The 18,308-nt window shown below is 51.2% G+C and overlaps 1 protein-coding gene across 1 annotated transcript in view; it reads right to left on the bottom strand.

Moving 5' to 3' along the window:
• LOC116951028 (bifunctional heparan sulfate N-deacetylase/N-sulfotransferase 2-like) overlaps positions 1–18,308 on the bottom strand; it is an 82,429-nt gene that overhangs the window by 18,504 nt on the left and 45,617 nt on the right. The window contains exons 7-11 of the mRNA XM_076073378.1: positions 15,109–15,291; positions 13,729–13,825; positions 8,046–8,169; positions 6,532–6,706; positions 1,239–1,409 (exon numbers count right to left, since the gene is read on the bottom strand). Coding sequence (XP_075929493.1) covers positions 1,239–1,409; positions 6,532–6,706; positions 8,046–8,169; positions 13,729–13,825; positions 15,109–15,291 — 750 coding nt within the window. The remainder of the gene's footprint in view (positions 1–1,238; positions 1,410–6,531; positions 6,707–8,045; positions 8,170–13,728; positions 13,826–15,108; positions 15,292–18,308) is intronic.

Here is an 18,308-nt window from a genome sequence, read left to right as displayed (position 1 = left end):
GCGATAATAAAAACAAACAAACACAACACAACACGGGTGTCAGGTTACGCTGCATTCACACGCAACCGAAGGCTTTAATTACAATTGATTTTCGTCACTAATCTGGAACCGTTTGGGGCACACGTTCAAGGAGTAAATTAACAAATGTGCATTCGTGTAAAATCACCGAATGAGGGGGATTGACCGATGGGAATATCTAAAATCTTCCCAATGAGCTCAATACAGAAAGACCCTTCAGGTGCATGAGTCTCAAGACGAACTAGTTTTTAAAATGCAATCCTAGGAGGCGAGGTCTGATCGCTGAGCTGGCACCACTGAGATTCTGGGCTCAGGGCTCTGACCTCTGAGACACCCGGCCACATGGTTTCTGGAACAGTTGAGAGGGGGCGAATCATAAACGAGATAAACGCCGATGGACAACCGTAATTATCTTCATCGCTTGCTGCATTCTAAGTTTTACGAGGAGTCTGTGCGCTGGTTGTGTGTTTAAGCCAATGGCGAAATCGCCTTCGATGGCACTACCGACGCGTCCGTGTGAAATGGGCGCGTAGGTTTTCACGGTCGTAGCCATTCGGGGCCCTCCGATGAGTTTTCGGTTCGTGTTGATTCGCGCGATGTCTGGCGTTTCGCTCCACGTGCTGGGAAGCTCATTCAGGTGGAAGTGAACTGAAGTAGCTCCCAACACGTGGATCGAAACTTCGGACACTGTGCCAAATAACACGCCGCGGTACGACCCGAACGCACAACGGAGAGCCGTGCAGCGCACACGTTATAAAAACCTCGTCGGGAGTATTCTGTTACTCGCTTGTAACATTCAAAGGTGTATTCGGGGCTCGGCGTATATCTAAGCGCACGATCAAATACTCCGCATGCCTGGCGTGGTGAAGAAAAAAGAAAAGGTCTCATACCCTTGCTGGCAATAACACAGGGGAGGTGTTACGATGTTCAAACACCAAACAGACACTCCATTGTAAGGCATCAAGTCTGCAAGAACTGCACACGCTTGTGGTAAAACATGCAAACAAACGTGCTTTGATAATGATGTGAGCGTTGTCCTTGAAATCGATTGGCCTACACACCAGAGGCAGCATCCTTCATGGCCTTGCCTCTGCACCGGCCTCAAGACCAACGAACGCCACAAGGCGAGCGGCACCAAGGGCAACGCAAACGTCAAAGGATGAATAAATAGCTCGCGCCGAGCGGCTTATTATCTGCGGGAGCCTTTTTGGCGAAGTCACCTGGTTCGGCGGGTAGCTGGCGAGCCACCGCTCCAGGTGTGACGCGTATCGGCCCGGCAGGAGGCAGTGGCTCTGCAGGCTGCGCAGTGAGGCGGGCGCGTCGGGCCCCGCCGCGATGGCCTCGTGGAACGAGTAGTTGGTGGCGGCGGCGTCTCGGTGTGCCCTCTGATGCTGGACGCGCAAAACACATAAGGCGAAGATCACCCGTATATAGCCTTCAACAGACTGTTGGGGCAAGTGGTGTTCGAGAGCAACTGTGAAGGCTGGCACAGCACACGAGGGAGGTGGATGGCCAGCGCCACGTCAGTGCTGATATTTCACACACCGCACTAGGTGCTCATTTTAAGGCCAAGCCAACCCAGGATCGGTTTAGTTATCCGTCACCGATGATGGCCGAGAGCGAGAATCGAACTCGGGTCGCCAGGTTCATAGCGCAGTGCGCTAACAACGACCCACGCACGCACACACACACATACACTATGATTATAATAACATTCATTTACCCTGCACACACACATACACTATGATTATAATAACATTCATTTACCCAGCACACACACACAAATACACTATGATTATAATAACATTCATTTGTTGTGCGGTTTCCCCGATGACAAATTTGCATGTGTTTTTTTTTCTGCCAAATTTTAAAAATGTGGACCACTGGAGGCCGGCAACACACACGCGTGGCCCAATAACATCACAGCGGGGTGTTTACCGTCAGCCGTGAAGCAGACGGCGCATACCTGGCGGCTAATAAACCCCCAGGGTAAAACCAGGGCGGCCGTGGACCACAAACCGCGAAGCTCTGCCACGAGCGGTTAAACGGGCTACCCACTCCGTCCAAGTCGCCACACCGATAAACGGACACAAAAAAAACCAACAGCAACCCCTAACGAACAATCAAATATTCGCAAACACGCAACTGATCGGAAGAAGGGACACTGTCGAGTACCATCGTCTACGATGCATTCATCCGCTCTGAGCCGGCGTCGAGAGCGAATGCGGTGAATTTGTTTGCATTCGTAACAAAACGCAACTTTGTCTTTATCTTACAAGGCATGGGGGGGGGGGTTAATCAGCACGAAGCGTGGCCCAGAAAACACGGCCTTTAAGGACAGGAAACGCTCCGCATCTGCGATAAGTTTACGCGACGCTGGGACGCGCGTTGCTGCTGTATTACGTCACCGTTATGTAACGTGCGGTGGTGGCGGTGGCTGGCTTGCCTCGCCCCTCCTAAAGCAGCAGCAGCAGCAGCACCAAGGACTGTGGCTCCGGGGATTCTATCGCTGCCTGCAATCTGTCGCGTCCATGCGTGCGTGGACGTGCCCAAGCATGCACAGCCGCTCGCATCACCGGTCGCTGCGTTTCTTGCCAACTTAAAGTTTATTGAAACGGGGCACTTTCACGACCAGAAGGGCTGACGACCGGTCCTCACGAATGATAACAGTGGGGGGCTGGGTGGCAACCGAGGAACGGAATGTGTCCCCGAGAGGGCATCCGCTGGGGAGATGGAACGGCGAGATGGGTTTCAAGTGCGCAGGCGCTGGAGGCATTGTGGCGTCGTGAGATCGTGGGAGATGACGGTGGATTGGGGGAGGCCTTCATCCAGCAGTGGACTGATGAAAGCTACTGCTGCTGCTCATGATTCTAAAAACAGAAAAGGCGAGCAGAGCTCTCCGATGTGATTTCTGAGGTTGCACCGCGGCACCCAGTGCGATGTCCTTCGACTCGTTGCGTGGCGGGAGGCGCTTCTTTCGATTCGGGTTCCCGGCGACGAGTTGATCCGCGAGCCCCAATCATTCAGCACACGTGGGGCAAAACGTCCGGACGTCGTGCAAAAAACACGAACATCGGAGGGCACTGGCACACAAGCTGCACGCAGTCGCAAAGACAACGCGAGCGCGGACAGGCGTGCAGCGGCGGACGACTTCGCTTGCGAAATGTACGACACGCACGGTAACCACAATGCCTCGCGTGCCCTAAACCAGGTGTGTTCTCGACCGTTATCGAACTGTGCCAATCCTCACAATTTGGGCGGTTAAGCTGCCCATTTTTACTGCGCAACGATTGGCCCGAGGAAACTCGCGCGAATTTTTGGGGAGACAGCAACGCTCCCGAGGTCCGCCCGTGACGATTCGCAAGCCCACTTGCTGAAGTGCTGTCTCCTGAGCCACCTCATTACCTTAACAAAGTTTGTAGTTGGGGGGGGGGAGAATAAAGAATAAAATCACAAATCTACATGATCCTCCACAACCGTTGCCTCCCCAGGATCGGCTGTGTGTATGTACGTTGAACTTCTTTCGTACCGGACCACAGGCATGCGCCACCACGCCTGGCTTAGAGCAGTGCACGCACAAAATCCTTTAATGGGAGAGATAGATAAATTCGTGAAAAATGTACCCAAAGCAGAGACAAATCTCCCCTTCATAGCCTACGCAGACTGTTTGGGCAAGTGCTGTGAGCTAGCGACCAGTAATGGCCGGCAGTGGGCACACGAGCGCCAGCACCAGTGTTGATGTTTGGCTCAGATATTCACTACCAGTGATAGTCCTGAGCAGCAATCAAACGCGAGTTCCCCAATAGCGGAGCATGGTGCGCTAACCACTGCTGTTAGCGAGCACCTATTAAGGCCAGAACAGCACACGAGGGGATGGCCAACACCACTCATGGCGGCATTTTCCTCCCCAGTGCTGAGGTTTTTGACACGCGGAACCACACACTCATTTAAGGCTAAGTCAACCAGGGTAAGGCCCACAACCGGTTCGTACATTTTCTGCTGATATTGGTCGCGAGCGGGAATCGAACACGGGTCGCCGGGTCCGTAGCGCAGTGCACTAACCACTGCACTTCCGCTCCTTTCTGAAGCAAAAAAAACAAAGATCCCCCGGGTAGCCTTAACAGACTGTAGGGGCAAGTGCTGCTAGTGAGCACCAATGAAGGCCGGAATGGTAAACGAGGTGGAGGGTGGCCAGCACTACGCCCGACCGCCTTTGTCTCCCCAGTGGCGATGTTTTTACACACTGCAACCAGGTACTCATTTGAGGCTTGAGTCGACCTAGGGGAGGCCCAGGACCGGTTCAGATAATCGTCACTGGTGTTGGCTTTGAGCGGGAATCGAACCCGGGTCGACCGGTTAATAGCGCAGCGTAGCGCTAACCGCTACACTGCCGCTCCCCCTTCGGAAGCGCACACGCACGGCACGTTGATCATTTTTGCGGGGTGAATTATTTTTTGTTACAGGGGGACGAGCGGAGGCGGAGGAGGGGGAGGTCCAATCGCATAAACGTACGCAAAGGACACGGCTTCGGGAAGGCCTCACAGAAACATAGTTTCTTCTCCCCCATCCCTTCCCGAATCACCTCAGGCCGCTGCAGTAAAAACACGTTTTGATTTATTGAAACGCCTCGGCGGCGCAAATTTAGCGCCGCGTGGTGACCGGCCGAGCGCCTCCCCCCGCCAGGGGTCCGTGCCCGTGTACCCCCACGGGCTCCGCCGTTTTATTTTCCGCGCCAAAAAGACGCAGAGCAGAGCGGAACTCAGCTGATCGCCGCGCTGCCAGGTCCAGGTATATTTGTCGCCGTCTATAAATGTTTTTTTTTGGGGGGGGGGGGGGGGGCGGCGGAGGGGCGGGGGGCGCTCTGCTGCAAGCAGGATTATAAAGATTGCAAAGTCATTAACGAGGACAAAAAAACATTTTTTTTTCCCCTCGCGCTAATTGGATGAGCCGGGTTGTCGGTTTGTAATTATTTCGTGGCTAACTGGACTCTGGCTGGTTGCCACCGAGCGATAACTCTGGCGGCGGTAATGAAAGAAAAGAACAAACGGAGAACTTTGTTGAAAACAAGACCAAAGGCAAAGATCTCCCGAATAGCCTTAACATACTGTTGGGGCAAGTGAATGCTCGCGAGCACCGTTGTTGAAAACGGACATCGCGATACACACACCCGTACGTGCGTTCGCACACTTCCACCTGTAGTAACATGCATGTACACACACACACACACGCGTACGTGTGTTTGTACACTTCCACCTGTAGTAACATGCATGTACACACACGCACGCTGAAACACACACTCAAACAAACACGCAAACACACTTAATATGCATATCGCCATATAGCCTTATAGACTACTAGCTTTACTACCCGCCTTCGCCCGAGACTTGGATTCACCACGCCCGGCCGCCTTTGTCTCCCCAGTGGCGATGTTCACGCACCGCACCAGTTACTCGTTTGAGGCTGAGTCGACCTAGGGGAGGCCCAGGACCGGTTCAAATAATCGTCACCGGTGGTGGCCGCGAGCGGGAATCGAACTCGGGTCGCTGGGTTCGTAGCGCAGCGTAGCGCTAACCACTACACTACCGCTCCCCCCCCACACACACACACACACGCGCGCGTCCATAGGTACACATACACGTGCTTGCTGCATGTCGGGAAGTACGCTAAACATTTTGAACAGACACACACACAAATTAGCCTTTTATATATCTAGATTAGTGAGCACCTATAAAAGCATAGCACTTAAGGCTTGGACCGGGCTGAGAGGGAGCCTGTGAGGCGAGGGGACAGGTGAGGCGAGGTGACAGGTGAGGCGAGGTGACAGGTGAGGCGATGTAACAGGTGAGGCGAGGTGACAGGCGAGGCGATGTAACAGGTGGGGCGAGGTGACAGGCGAGGTGACAGGTGAGGCGAGGTGACAGGTGAGGCGAGGTGACAGGCGAGGTGACAGGCGAGGTGATGTAACAGGTGAGGCGAGGTGACAGGCGAGGTGACAGGTGAGGCGAGGTGACAGGTGAGGCGAAGTGACAGGCGAGGGGACAGGTGAGGCGAGGGGACAGGTGAGACGAGGTGACAGGTGAGGCGAGGTGACAGGCGATGTGACAGGTGAGGCGAGGGGACAGGTGAGGCGATGTAACAGGTGAGGCGAGGTGACAGGCGAGGTGACAGGTGAGGCGAGGGGACAGGTGAGACGATGTAACAGGTGAGGCGAGGGGATAGGTGAAGCGAGGGGACAGGCGAGGTGACAGGCGAGGCGATGTAACAGGTGAGGCGAGGTGACAGGCGAGGCGATGTAACAGGTGGGGCGAGGTGACAGGCGAGGTGACAGGTGAGGCGAGGTGACAGGTGAGGCGAGGTGACAGGCGAGGTGACAGGCGAGGTGATGTAACAGGTGAGGCGAGGTGACAGGCGAGGCGACAGGTGAGGCGAGGTGACAGGCGAGGTGATGTAACAGGTGAGGCGAAGTGACAGGCGAAGTGACAGGTGAGGCGAGGGAGGCGTGCGCCGCCACACCTGGTACCACGAGTGCGCGCGGTCGGCGGGCGGGATGAGGATGGTGATGAGCTTGGCCGTGGGCAGCAGCGCGAAGGCGCGGTGCGGCGCCGGCTCGCTCGCAAAGTACGTGGCGCTCTTCTCGAACAGCAGCTCCGCGCTGCGGTTCGACGGCGCGGGGAAGAACTCCATGTACCTGGACACAATTGGGGGGCCCGGTTGGAAAGGGGTGGGGGGGGGGGTGGTAGGGCGGACGTGCGGGTGGGGAACAAAGATAAAGGATTTGCTTCAATGGGACAACTTAAATCCCGAAGCAACTCCAAGTAATCCATAATAGAGGTTTTTTTGGGTTAGATATGTAACCCAAAAAAACATAGATATATAAATGTGTCGTTAAACCCACCACCACCCGACACAGCCAACTAGTAAGGGTTGTCACGTAAACAGAACGAGCCAATTCGTCACTAGTACAGCACTAACCGGTTGTGTTGGAGAGCCAAGCCACAACATTTACAATCTGAGTACGACGTTTCGCCAGTAATTACAACCAGCTTCATCAGGCGACAGCCAGATTTGTGGAGAAGTCCACCTGTTTCCTTCCTTATATAGAGGCGTAGATGTGGCGACCACACTTTTGTGCTCTTGTGCAGCAGCACAAGTGTGACCCACCACCGGCATGCAACTTGGCATTCGTTTGCCAATGGTGGGGCGATGAAGCCCAAGATCTCCGCAATAGTCAAAGATCGTCCCCCCCCTCACCCGCCCATTAATAGCCTTTGTATGTACTGTATGTTGAACTTCTTTCGCACCATACGTAGCACACAATGAAGTCAGTTCGTGTGCAGGAGCTAGGTGGATATAATTACATCGCGGGATCGCGAGAGATGACAGCCTTCATCGAGCAATCGGTTGCTTCGTGGCGGCTGATGATGAGTATGGCACACAAGGGGGTGGGGGGTGTGGCTAGCACCGTGAACAGCCAACTTTGTCTCCCCAATGTTAAGGCTGAAGTGAAGCCAGGGGAGAGTTTGTTACACTAACAGCACCTGCCCCAACACTCTACATGGGCTCCATCGGGAAATATTAAGTGTGTGCCTGTGTATGCAGGCTTGCGTGTAGGCAATGTGTGTTCGTACAATCTCGTGGGCGCGTGTGCACTTGAGATCTACCTCGCCTAGTATATAGGAGGTCGTGGGTTCAATCTCGACCCTGACGCCTGCTGTATATTTGTAGTTTGTATCTCTGTCACTGTGATCGTGTGGATTTTTCTCCGGGCCCTCCGGCTTTTCCCTCCACATTTTGAATCAACTTCATGCGTCTGGAGTATTTGGCTGCTATAAATTTCCACGTGATAAGCCACTTGCCATTGAGCTATCATTTTTGGCCAGGTCGATTCTGAAAACGAGCTGTATAGCCCAGTGGGCGTTACCTGGTAAAATAAAGAAAAAAAAATAGTTTAACAGTTTAACTCCACTCGTATTTGTAACGCGCGAGTGCGTGCATGTTGGCGCGTGACGCGGGTTTTGCGAGCTGACCAGTCGAGGCCTCGGTGGTAGTTGGCGCCGTTGAAGAACTGCACCTCCTCGTAGGCCGCGGGGCTGGGGAAGCTGCTCGTGATGGCCGGGTGAAGCTTCAGGAATGTGTAGAGTGCCGTGGTGCCTGCGGCCGGGAGGGGCGCGGGAAACGGTGTCAATGCCCGCACGTCGTGCCGACGTTGGCGACGTTTCCCCCCGAGGCTCGCGAGCGGACGAGGGGAGTCGCGACGACGTCGGGCGCCCGTAGAGTTACGAAAGAAAACCCTCAAAGGGAGCGGTCAGGTCGATCGTGACGGATAATAAATAAGAAAACAGAACGTAATTAATCTGCGACAATCATAATAGTTGATAATGGCAGCGACGTCGCTAACATTGCGAACGTCACTAACATCATACATACCTCAGCCACAGGTCAGCTGATGCCGATAAACACGTACGCAATGAAGAAATAATCATATTCGATTTCTATACGTCATATGTAATTAGTTCAGGTAAAAACCCGCAGTTATTCCAGACGCACCACAACATTAACAATAAAGAATAAGTTATTGAACCGAATAGCAACTCCAAATGATGGCGATTGGTATAATTACGTCTGACGTAGTATCACATCGTAGAAAAAGACAATCGGCACTCATGCAGCTCACACAAAGCAGCATCAATAAGAATAATAATCAAGAAACAATAAAAATGCCAAAACGTTCCTGGAATTCCTCATTGATCGCTCACTCAAGATGGACACCTCCAAATTCAGCTCAACGCTCTTCACCTCAAGCAAGGGATTGAAACACAACTGGCAAGTGGCACGGCAGCAGTACATGCGCGTGTGCCCTTCTCCCATCGAGCAGCACGGGAGAGAGGACAAGCCCACAATTATTTCCCGTTCCGAGGACATACACACCTACGTCATCGGAACGGAAACCGGAAGAAAAACAAAAAATAAATAAAACTTCATCGGAACCGAGGCTCCCACGAGGCCATGCGGGAGGGTGCGTGGCACAGTTTGGCGTCAGCTATGGCAGAGTGTGGTCGTGTCGCTACAGTTGTCTGCGGTGAGTACAAAGACTTCAAAAATAGCGGAGCTACGTCTCTCAGAATAAAATTAAAGCTGACCGCTTGCGCGTTCCGAGATTCAGCAGTGAAGGGGACCCCACCCTGCAATTTGAAAACGTCTCCGAGCGGGAAAGGGTTTAAGGGAGCATCCATTGTGTAAGAGGATTTAACTGCGCAAAGGAACGCGAGCAAAGACTCGCAAATACGAACGCATAAAACGAGCACGCGTTAGTTAGTCGTGCGTGTGCTTGAACACCAAATCAAGAACCGCCCCGCTACAGAAACTTGTGGGAAAGACTTGGGACGCCTCAGCTGGTGCGCTTCGAACTGCCACCCTCTCACTGATCTAACCAGTGGCAGAGTCGCTGCCCTAAAGCCTGCTCTGGGGAGCTCGTACACAAAATTACCAGATGCGCAATTAAGGAACGCAACTCGCTTCATGACCAGATTTGCTGAAACTGACACAAATCCTCTGGCTCCACGTAAACATTCTGCCGGCAGATGTGTACAGAAACGTGCAAGCAGCCGTGGACCGTATTGTAGCCTGCGCTCCTTCATCAGACCGATAGCAGAACTGCACAAACTCTCTCCTGAAGCCCCTCTCATGCCTAGCCGACCACAACTTTGGCATTTAGCTCCTGAACATAATGTAATCGTACGCAAGGAGAGCACAAACACCGCATGCATGTTCCAACGCACGTAACACGCTGACCATGCCGGTGCACATCGTAATGGGAGCTTTGAAACTGTATATTTTTAGCGTTTTTTTTATTTTGTTGCCAAATCTTGCTCAAAAACTAAACTGGCAGTGCGTAATTTAATTTGTACCAGACCAGGCCATAGTTATTTTAGCACGGCACACCCTGTCTCACACCTCATTTTGTCTTTGAAACTTTTAAAAACCTGTTCATATTATTACATCAACTTTTAAAAATAAATAATGAAAATGATGCAGGATAATTACACTATGTAACACAATTTTTGTTTCTGGGTAATAAGTGTTATTTCGTAATTTCTTATGCCTAAAAAGTACAGAAAATGGCTATTATTGCCCACAAACTTTGCTTTTGTGACCAGGACAGTGATATTTTGAAATGTATCTATATTAAATGAGAAAACGGGCAAATTTGTGTCTTTTCGTTCACATAAAGTAAAAAAAAAATATATGAATCAAAATTAACATGCATTTATACTAAAGTAATACAAAAACGATGACAAAAGATTTAGGCACCAAGGCGCACTTGAGCGGTGATACCCATTACCTCCCTCAAGCCAGCCCAGTAACGTTCCAGAAAATATCGAGGGGAAAATGCTGTGGTATTGATGAGCCGGGGTAAGTTTCATACCGAATGGTTTAGGCGTTTGCAGCTTTCATTAAAACATGCGGCGCGTTCTAAACTAAGACGGGGACGGACGCACAGACACACGTGATATTTCCCAGGAATGGCCAATCGGCAAAGCCGATCAAGCTTGCCTTAGAAAAAACAACGCGAGCAAGATTAATTTAACCAGTCCGACAACCGTGGCCGGCTGCCGTACACTTGGCGTGTATTTTCGTAGCGCAAATCGCCGGTGCCTTGAGAGGTAAAAAACAAGGTTGGCACGCCCACCCGTCTCTTGTTGAGTGCGATATTAATTGAGTCGATATTGTGCGCGGGTTGCTCTGGGATTTTGGAGCGAGGGGTGCCGCAGCGTCGATGGCGCTGCCGAAGGCGTGGAAGCCACGTGAATTCATTAATGTGCCGCGAAGCCCCGGCTCCACGGAGGAATGCCTACGGCTTAGATTAATAATGAGCCCGCCGCTGCATCCGAGACAGGCGGCACGAGAGTGCGTGCGGCAGAGATTTGACAAAACTCTGGCGGGTCAGCGCACGCAAAAAACAGCGCCGAGTTGACCTCGCTCTGACTTTCACTTCTCTATTTGTCTTGGCTGAACGTCACTTGAATCGTGTCGCGAGGCGGAGAAGCGTCCGTTTGAAATGCCACCGGTCAGCAGAGCATCACCTTGTGCCCGGGCAATGGCCCCGGACGGCAGGTTCACTCGACTACTCGCGGAATAACCACGACAGGCCTCTCTTAGCCAAACATCAGAAGGGACTCTTACGTTCCCCGTGTGAGGTTTATCAATAATCTGGAATGGTGAAATACAGAATAGAACAAATGCAGGATGGAGGCCCGTTGGATAGTTGAATACGACAACCAAGCGGTGCATATCAATGAGTCTCATAGAAACAAGCGCTGTTGGCAAGTTTCTACTTTGTGCTGGCACGGCAAAAACATCAATACTGTCTGCTTTTGTCTACCCAGCACGAATGTTTACACACCGCACCAGGCACCAATATTTTGAGGCGGAGGTGACTGTCTGATATCGGACATGGCTGGGAATCGAACCCAGGTCATCTGGTTTGTAGAGCAGTGAGCAAAACACTGCACCACCACCGCCCACACAAAGATCCCCCCCCCTCCGTATAGCTTTAACAGATTGTTGGGGCAAGAGCTGTTAGCGAGTACCTGTGAAGGCTGGCATGGCATTGGAGGAGGTGGGCGGCCAGCACCACGGCCAGCCACCTTTGTTTCTCTAGTAACAATGTTTGCACATTCTGCCAGGTACTCGTTTGCGACTGAGTCGACCTAGGGGAGGCCCAGGTCTGATTCAGATAATCGTCACCGGTGTTGGTGGCCGTGAGCGGGCATCAAACTTGGGTCACCGGATTCGTAGCGCAGCGTAGCGCTAACCGCCGCCCTACCGCTCCCACTTATATGTGTGACTGCACACGCACGCACGCACGCAAGCACGCACACTCGTGCGCAAGACCGCAAACCATATTGATGCATCGACTAACAAGTGCACCACATCATTTTGTATGCTGCCCGTGCACACCGGAGCCCCGTTTATAATGAACCCGCGTCTGTGCCCTCGGGTACACGCGTGCCTGTGCGTCGCTACCAAATTAACCGCGGCCGGCTATACACATGGCGGTGGGGAGGGGGGGGGATTTTCTACAAAGCACACACAAGCCAAGACAGTCCTTTCAAGAAGAGCCAAGGAGACCGAATGATAGAGCTTCGACTGTGTAAATATTTACGAACGATAAAACAACGGAAAAAAAAGGAAAATACTGGCAAGGCCAGCTCACACTCGGGCCACTTATTTCACAGAACCAGAGTGTGCAGGGCAAATGTTCAAGGCGTGCACCGGTCTCTGCACAGAGCACTGTGAAGATGGATTCCAGTCTGGCTGACCCAAGGGTTCTCCTGCATCTACGTTTGCGGAGGGGAAAAACTAAAATCCATACGGAGTCTGAGGGGGGGGGGGGGGCATTCAGAATTGAGTGCTTGACACCAACTGGTCGTTACCGAAGGGCGTGGCGAAAAATATTCGTTGACGAAGTATCTTTTTAAACATAACCATTGTTACACTCATAATAATTATAGTGGACGATGACTCGGAGCAGATGAAAATCATCGAGCATGAATCAGAATATTTGTTAATACTGGAGGAATCCGATAAGCTTTAAAGCTCGTGACCATGACTACAGCTGCTGCTCACCACAGGCCCAAGCGTGACCGACTTGGCGAGGCTAAATTTACGAGTCTGGATGAACACGCGGACCTGAGATAATTTGGCAGCTTTGCTAGAGACTGCAGTGCACTGAGCAACACCAACAATGGTAGTTTATTTTATTCATATATGCAATGTGAAAATATTTACCAAGTTCACCGATTGGCTGCCCTGATGATAAGGGAGAGGGAGGGAATTACGGGCCCCTCACACCAACAAGTGCGAGTGTCCGCTTGAGCCGCGACTTCGCAAAATCCGCTAACTCCAACTTGACTAAAATCCCAACTGCATCATCGACTAGACCGAGACTACAGCTACAATATCCATAATGCAGGTTTTTTGGGTAGGATCGCGTAAATATATAAATGTGTCATTAAACCAGCCACCACCCGACACAGCCAATTAGTAAGGTTTGTCACGTAAACAGAACATGCCTATTCGTTACGAGTACAGCATACTGGTGTGTTGGAGAGCAAATCCACAATATTTACAATCTAAAATATAATGACGTACGACACCACCCACCTCTTTCTGTGTCCTCCTACCCTTCTCCCTGTGTGCCCTTCCTCTACCCTGTCTATCCTCCCTGGGCCACGGCCATAGATCGCTACGATTGAGCGCGAATACGTCGGTCACTTTTGGAGGACGCTTTGGAGGACGTCTACCCAAGCTTCTTTGTGTCTGTGCTGTTGGTTAATAAACAACAAAAAAAAACGCACACTGCCGGGTAGCCAACTGGTCGGCCCAGAACTCGCCGGCAATCTCATGGCAAATGCACACAGCGGACATTAACACATTCACCACTGCCCTTTAGCGCGGGATCCCAAGTGCTTACCGTCGTCCCGGCTAACTTAACAGCCAGTCATAAATCACGGCTCAGTTGGGACGAGGCAAGGAGAGGAGGGAAGGGGGCGGGGGAGAAAGAGGCCCCGGGGTGGAGCGGCGCTTTCCTTTTGCGAAGCAGCCAACGGAAGCAAAACTAAGCTCCCCGATACTGGGACCCTCAATCATCCTAAATGAGTTCATAGAATAAAATAATAATAAGCGCTCCCTCGCATAAGCACTGACCGGTCTTCTGGGGCCCGATCACCAACAGCTTGGGCAGGCGGTCGCAGGTCTTCTCTTTAGACCAAATGTCCTGGTGCCTCTTGTCGTTGCAAGGGTTCTGAAAAGGGACATTCCAAAGGGAAATATCAGACAGACAGACGGGGCCATGTTTTTTGCGATGACCTTGGCGCAATGGAAGCCTCCAAGGTACGACTGTACAAGCTTCCAAGGAAGCGACAGATTGTACGTCATGTTTTGGTGCCAATCGCGTGAGATACCTGAATCGCTAATATCGGCGTGACATGTTTGATAAGCGCAAAGGTTTGATGAAGTTTAAGATCAAGGGATCAGATGCTCATTAGTAGTGATATATGGTGTGGTTGTTGCACACGGATATTTATTAACAGAGCTGCCAATAAAATGTGAACTTAATACCACCGCGAAGACGAATGACGCCTTTGTATTGTTTTTTGGTATTTAAAATAAAATGTATTTGGTGAAAATTCAACCGGCTGTGCAATCAATGACCAAGGCATCAAAAAACTAATTTCGTTTTTTTTTACCAAACTGGGCATAATGCCAGCAGCGAGAACCGCAATTAATGAAATATACAGGGTGATGAAGATGTGGTGAAGCGCTCTTTTAAAAAGCATCAAAGAGCATTCCATGGTACTGGTTAAGGGAGACCGATAAAAACTAGATTTAAACTTTTTTTCCCCCAAGTAATTTTATCTTGATTGTAGGCGTCGGCATTATGTCGTGAGACTGCGTTTCGGTTCGGTGTTCTGGCGTGGCTACGGTGCATCGAGCCTTGTGCTGCAGAGTGAATGACATCACAGAACTACACACAAAGTGCTCGCCGCCACAAAAGAACCTGGGCAGGGGTCGCACGTGAAGTCTCTACAGGAGCGCCGGGCCCACTAAAACTCCGCAAGTTGGGCACAGTAGGGAGCGCAGGCGATGGCAACTGCCAGCTCTCTCAGCCAGTCAACCCACGGCACCTGGGTCTGTCCTATGACCTCCTGTCAGCAGAGAGCATTCGACACTTCACTAAGCCTGGTGCAAGCGCCCTGGTGGCGTCACTGCTGATTAGCGGCGAATGGCGGTGGCTGTTTTGTTGTTGCTGCTGCTGCGTCCGTCAACGAGTTAGATTTCCTGCTCCCGGCCAACACCAGCAACGATTATCTGAACCGGTCCTGGGCCTCCTCTAGGTCGACTCGGCCTCCAATGAGTACCTAGTGCGATGTGTAAACATCGCCACTCACTAGACAAAGGTGGCCGGGCGTGGTGCTGGCCACCCACCCCCTCACGTACCGATCCGGCCTTAATAGGTGCTCGCGAACAGCACTTGCTCCCAACAGTCTGTTAAGGCTATACGGGGGGGGTCTTTGTCTTTGTCACCTGCCACAGGGGGTCCTTGTCCTGCGGGAACAGCTGGAAGTACTTATTCGCCAGCTGCACGGGCGGCAGCGTCGCCAGCTGCAGGTTCGTCCAGCAGCCCACGAAGTCCACCAGGGTCTCGAAGGTGTGCAGCCCGAGACGGTCGTTGCCGTAGTTGGAGAGGTGCGTCATGAATATGCTGATCTGCGAGGGTCACGGGAAGCAGACGAAGGCTTCGATCATTACCTGTGTACCGACAGTTCAGTGTTCACGTTGCCATTCTTATGAGGGTCTACTGCTGTGCGGTGTTATCTTTGCGTGGTCCCACGACTGTTTTGTTGTTGTTGTTTTTGCTGAGTTGTTCTCTCTTGATAAATCGGGACTCGTAAAATAATGCATTTATTATTTATTTATATTTAGTAACCATTTCCTCTATTGTGCACTCCTATCGTTTTTGTTGCACCGTTTGCTGTCCTAACTCGCTGACCCCACGCCCATGCTGGACACCTGTGAAAAAGAGCATCATGGCAGTCGAAATAAAGATGCCGATTCTAGGTAACGGCGACGTCCTGGGCAAATGACGGTCGGTGGAGGCGGGGGGGTGCTTGCTGCAGAGGTTCGCTGATTCGAGCCAAGCGGCCACCCTGGTCAATACTGCGGGTGTATTGACCGTAAACGCTACGCGCTACCTACTTCACAGTTGGACGTTAGAATATCCCCCGGACGTTATTCAACTAAAGCGTAGAGGCCACGTGTGCCCGCGTCACGCTACAAATTTGAAAACGTTACCTGCAAGTTATTTAATTGGGCAACACCACATTGCAAACTTTGCCCATCTGTGTAACACAGCGCAAATACCAAATTTACTAATTAATATGTTTATATATTTGTTTTTTATATATATTATGGGTTTATGCATTGCAAGTACAGTGAAACCTTGGATTGCGAGTAACTTAGTCTGTGAGTGCTTTGCACGACGAGCAATTTTTTAAATAAATAATAATTTGATAAACGAGCGATGTCTTGCAATACGAGCAGTACGTGTACAGGACACGCTTTGTCTTCCGAGCGTCACGTGATCACAACTGAGCCAATGGTTCTTCTCTCTCTCGCTGCGGGATTGTGGGTAATCATCTCCCATGCTCGGTCTCAGTCGGCGTGCCTCACTCGTATAGTCAACATCCGTGCGAGCATATACTGTTTACTACAGTACTATAGTGTTGTGACCACGTGTATACTGTTTACTACAGTACTATAGTGTTGTGACCACGTGTATACTGTTTACTACAGTACTATAGTGTTGTGACCACGTGTATACTGTTTACTACAGTACTATAGTGTTGTGACCACGTGTATACTGTTTACTACAGTACTATAGTGTTGTGACCACGTGTATACTGTTTACTACAGTACTATAGTGTTGTGACCACGTGTATACTGTTTACTACAGTACTATAGTGTTGTGACCACGTGTATACTGTTTACTACAGTACTATAGTGTTGTGACCACGTGTATACTGTTTACTACAGTACTATAGTGTTGTGACCACGTGTATACTGTTTACTACAGTACTATAGTGTTGTGACCACGTGTGTGTGCGTAAAGCATTTTTTATTTTGTATCCAAGTGTAGTGACTGTTCTTTAGTGACTGTACTGCAAGGGAAAGTCGTCCTACACAATAGCCCTCCTCTCTCTCGTCTCCCTCACACCAGCCACGATTAAATGTAATAAATTTGATTACTTAATATTAAATGTAATTAATACAAATATAAAAAGGTATTTTGTATTAATAATTTTTATATGAATACAGTACTTTTGGTTTGTGGAACGAATCATCTGAGTTTCCATTATTTCTTATGGGGAAATTCGCTTTGATATACGAGTGCTTTGGATTACGAGCACGTTTCCGGAACGAATTATGCTCGCAATCCAAGGTTTCACTGTAAAGACGGCATGTGGTAGGTTTGGTTTGGGAGCAGTGAACGCGCAGAGATTCTGCCTCTCCTTCTTCCTGCGACCCGATGGATGGTCACGATGCAAGGTCATGCTTTGATTTCAGATCAAACAGCATTTTTTGTCTCCTGACAATCGTTCTGTCCATAGCGTAACCACTCTTCTGCACACTGTCATCTGTATGTATGTTGCACTTCTTTCGCACCGTACAAAGCCAACCGTGTTAAATGGAGGTTCGGGGTGGGTGGGGGTGGGAAGGACAACAAACCACAATCACAGTTCGTAACATTCCCAGTAGTACAGCAGCGATCGATTCCTACACGCATGATTCCATGCCATGTGTCGGCAGCGTAAAAATCCTATCTCACCCGCGAGTCGATGGACCGTTACGATGCTGTGTCACGGCGCCTCGGCCGGACGAAGGGGACCATTTGGGGCAGGGGGAGACAACTGGTGACTCCCCGCGATGAGACAAGGGAACATGCCCCCGGGCCAGTGACAACAGCCTTTTACGTAAAGCTCGTTTTTAAAAAAAAAAAATCTGCATTGCCTTCCGCTCTCGCCGGTGACAGCGAGCTCCTCGTTAAGAACACCGCGCACCGTCACCCCCCCGCGTCACACCCCGCGGCTCGCCGAGGACGACGAGGTAATGCGCCGTCACTCCGCGCGGCGTCAACGGCCGCTGTTTACGGGGGCCAGCGCCCGAGCGGCTGCTGCTGCTGCTGCTGCTACCCAGCGTGGCTCAGATCTCAACGACTGTTGTCCCGGACGCTTCTGCTGACACGCCGAGAGATGATGTCGGCTCGATTGGTGACAACCGTCGGCTCACAGGGTCAACAATCGTCGTTGCCCGAGGTAATGGTGAAGGTGCAGCCCTGCAATTGGTCGCTCACTCCACCGCTGGCGGAAGCGTCTCCGCTACAGGAAGCTCGAGATAGAGCCCCCTCTCTAGATGGGACTTTGGCCCACTCGTCCACATTGACCAGATGCCTTGTGAGAGGGCGCCACGGTGGCTAGGAGATGTTAACCACCTCGCCTGGTATACAGGAGGTTGTGGGTTCGATCCTGACCCTGACGCCTGCATATTTGGAGTTTGCGTGTTCTCCCGATGGTTGCGTTGGTTTTCCCCTCCACATTTATAAACGTGCGCTTAAGAGTATTTGGCTGCTATACATTTCCACATGATGATAGGCCACTTCGATGAGCTATCGTTTGTGGCCAGGTCGCTTCTGAAAAAGGGCTGTATAGCTCAGTGGGGCTTCGCCT

Source organism: Petromyzon marinus, chromosome 41 (assembly GCF_048934315.1).
Source record: "Petromyzon marinus isolate PM22_M1 ecotype Great Lakes invasive population chromosome 41, UKy_Petmar_22M1.pri1.0, whole genome shotgun sequence".
In the NCBI taxonomy this organism is placed as follows: Eukaryota; Metazoa; Chordata; class Hyperoartia; order Petromyzontiformes; family Petromyzontidae; genus Petromyzon; species Petromyzon marinus.
Note: the sequence above shows the minus strand (reverse complement) of the source record. Positions and strands in the feature narration are given on the sequence as shown.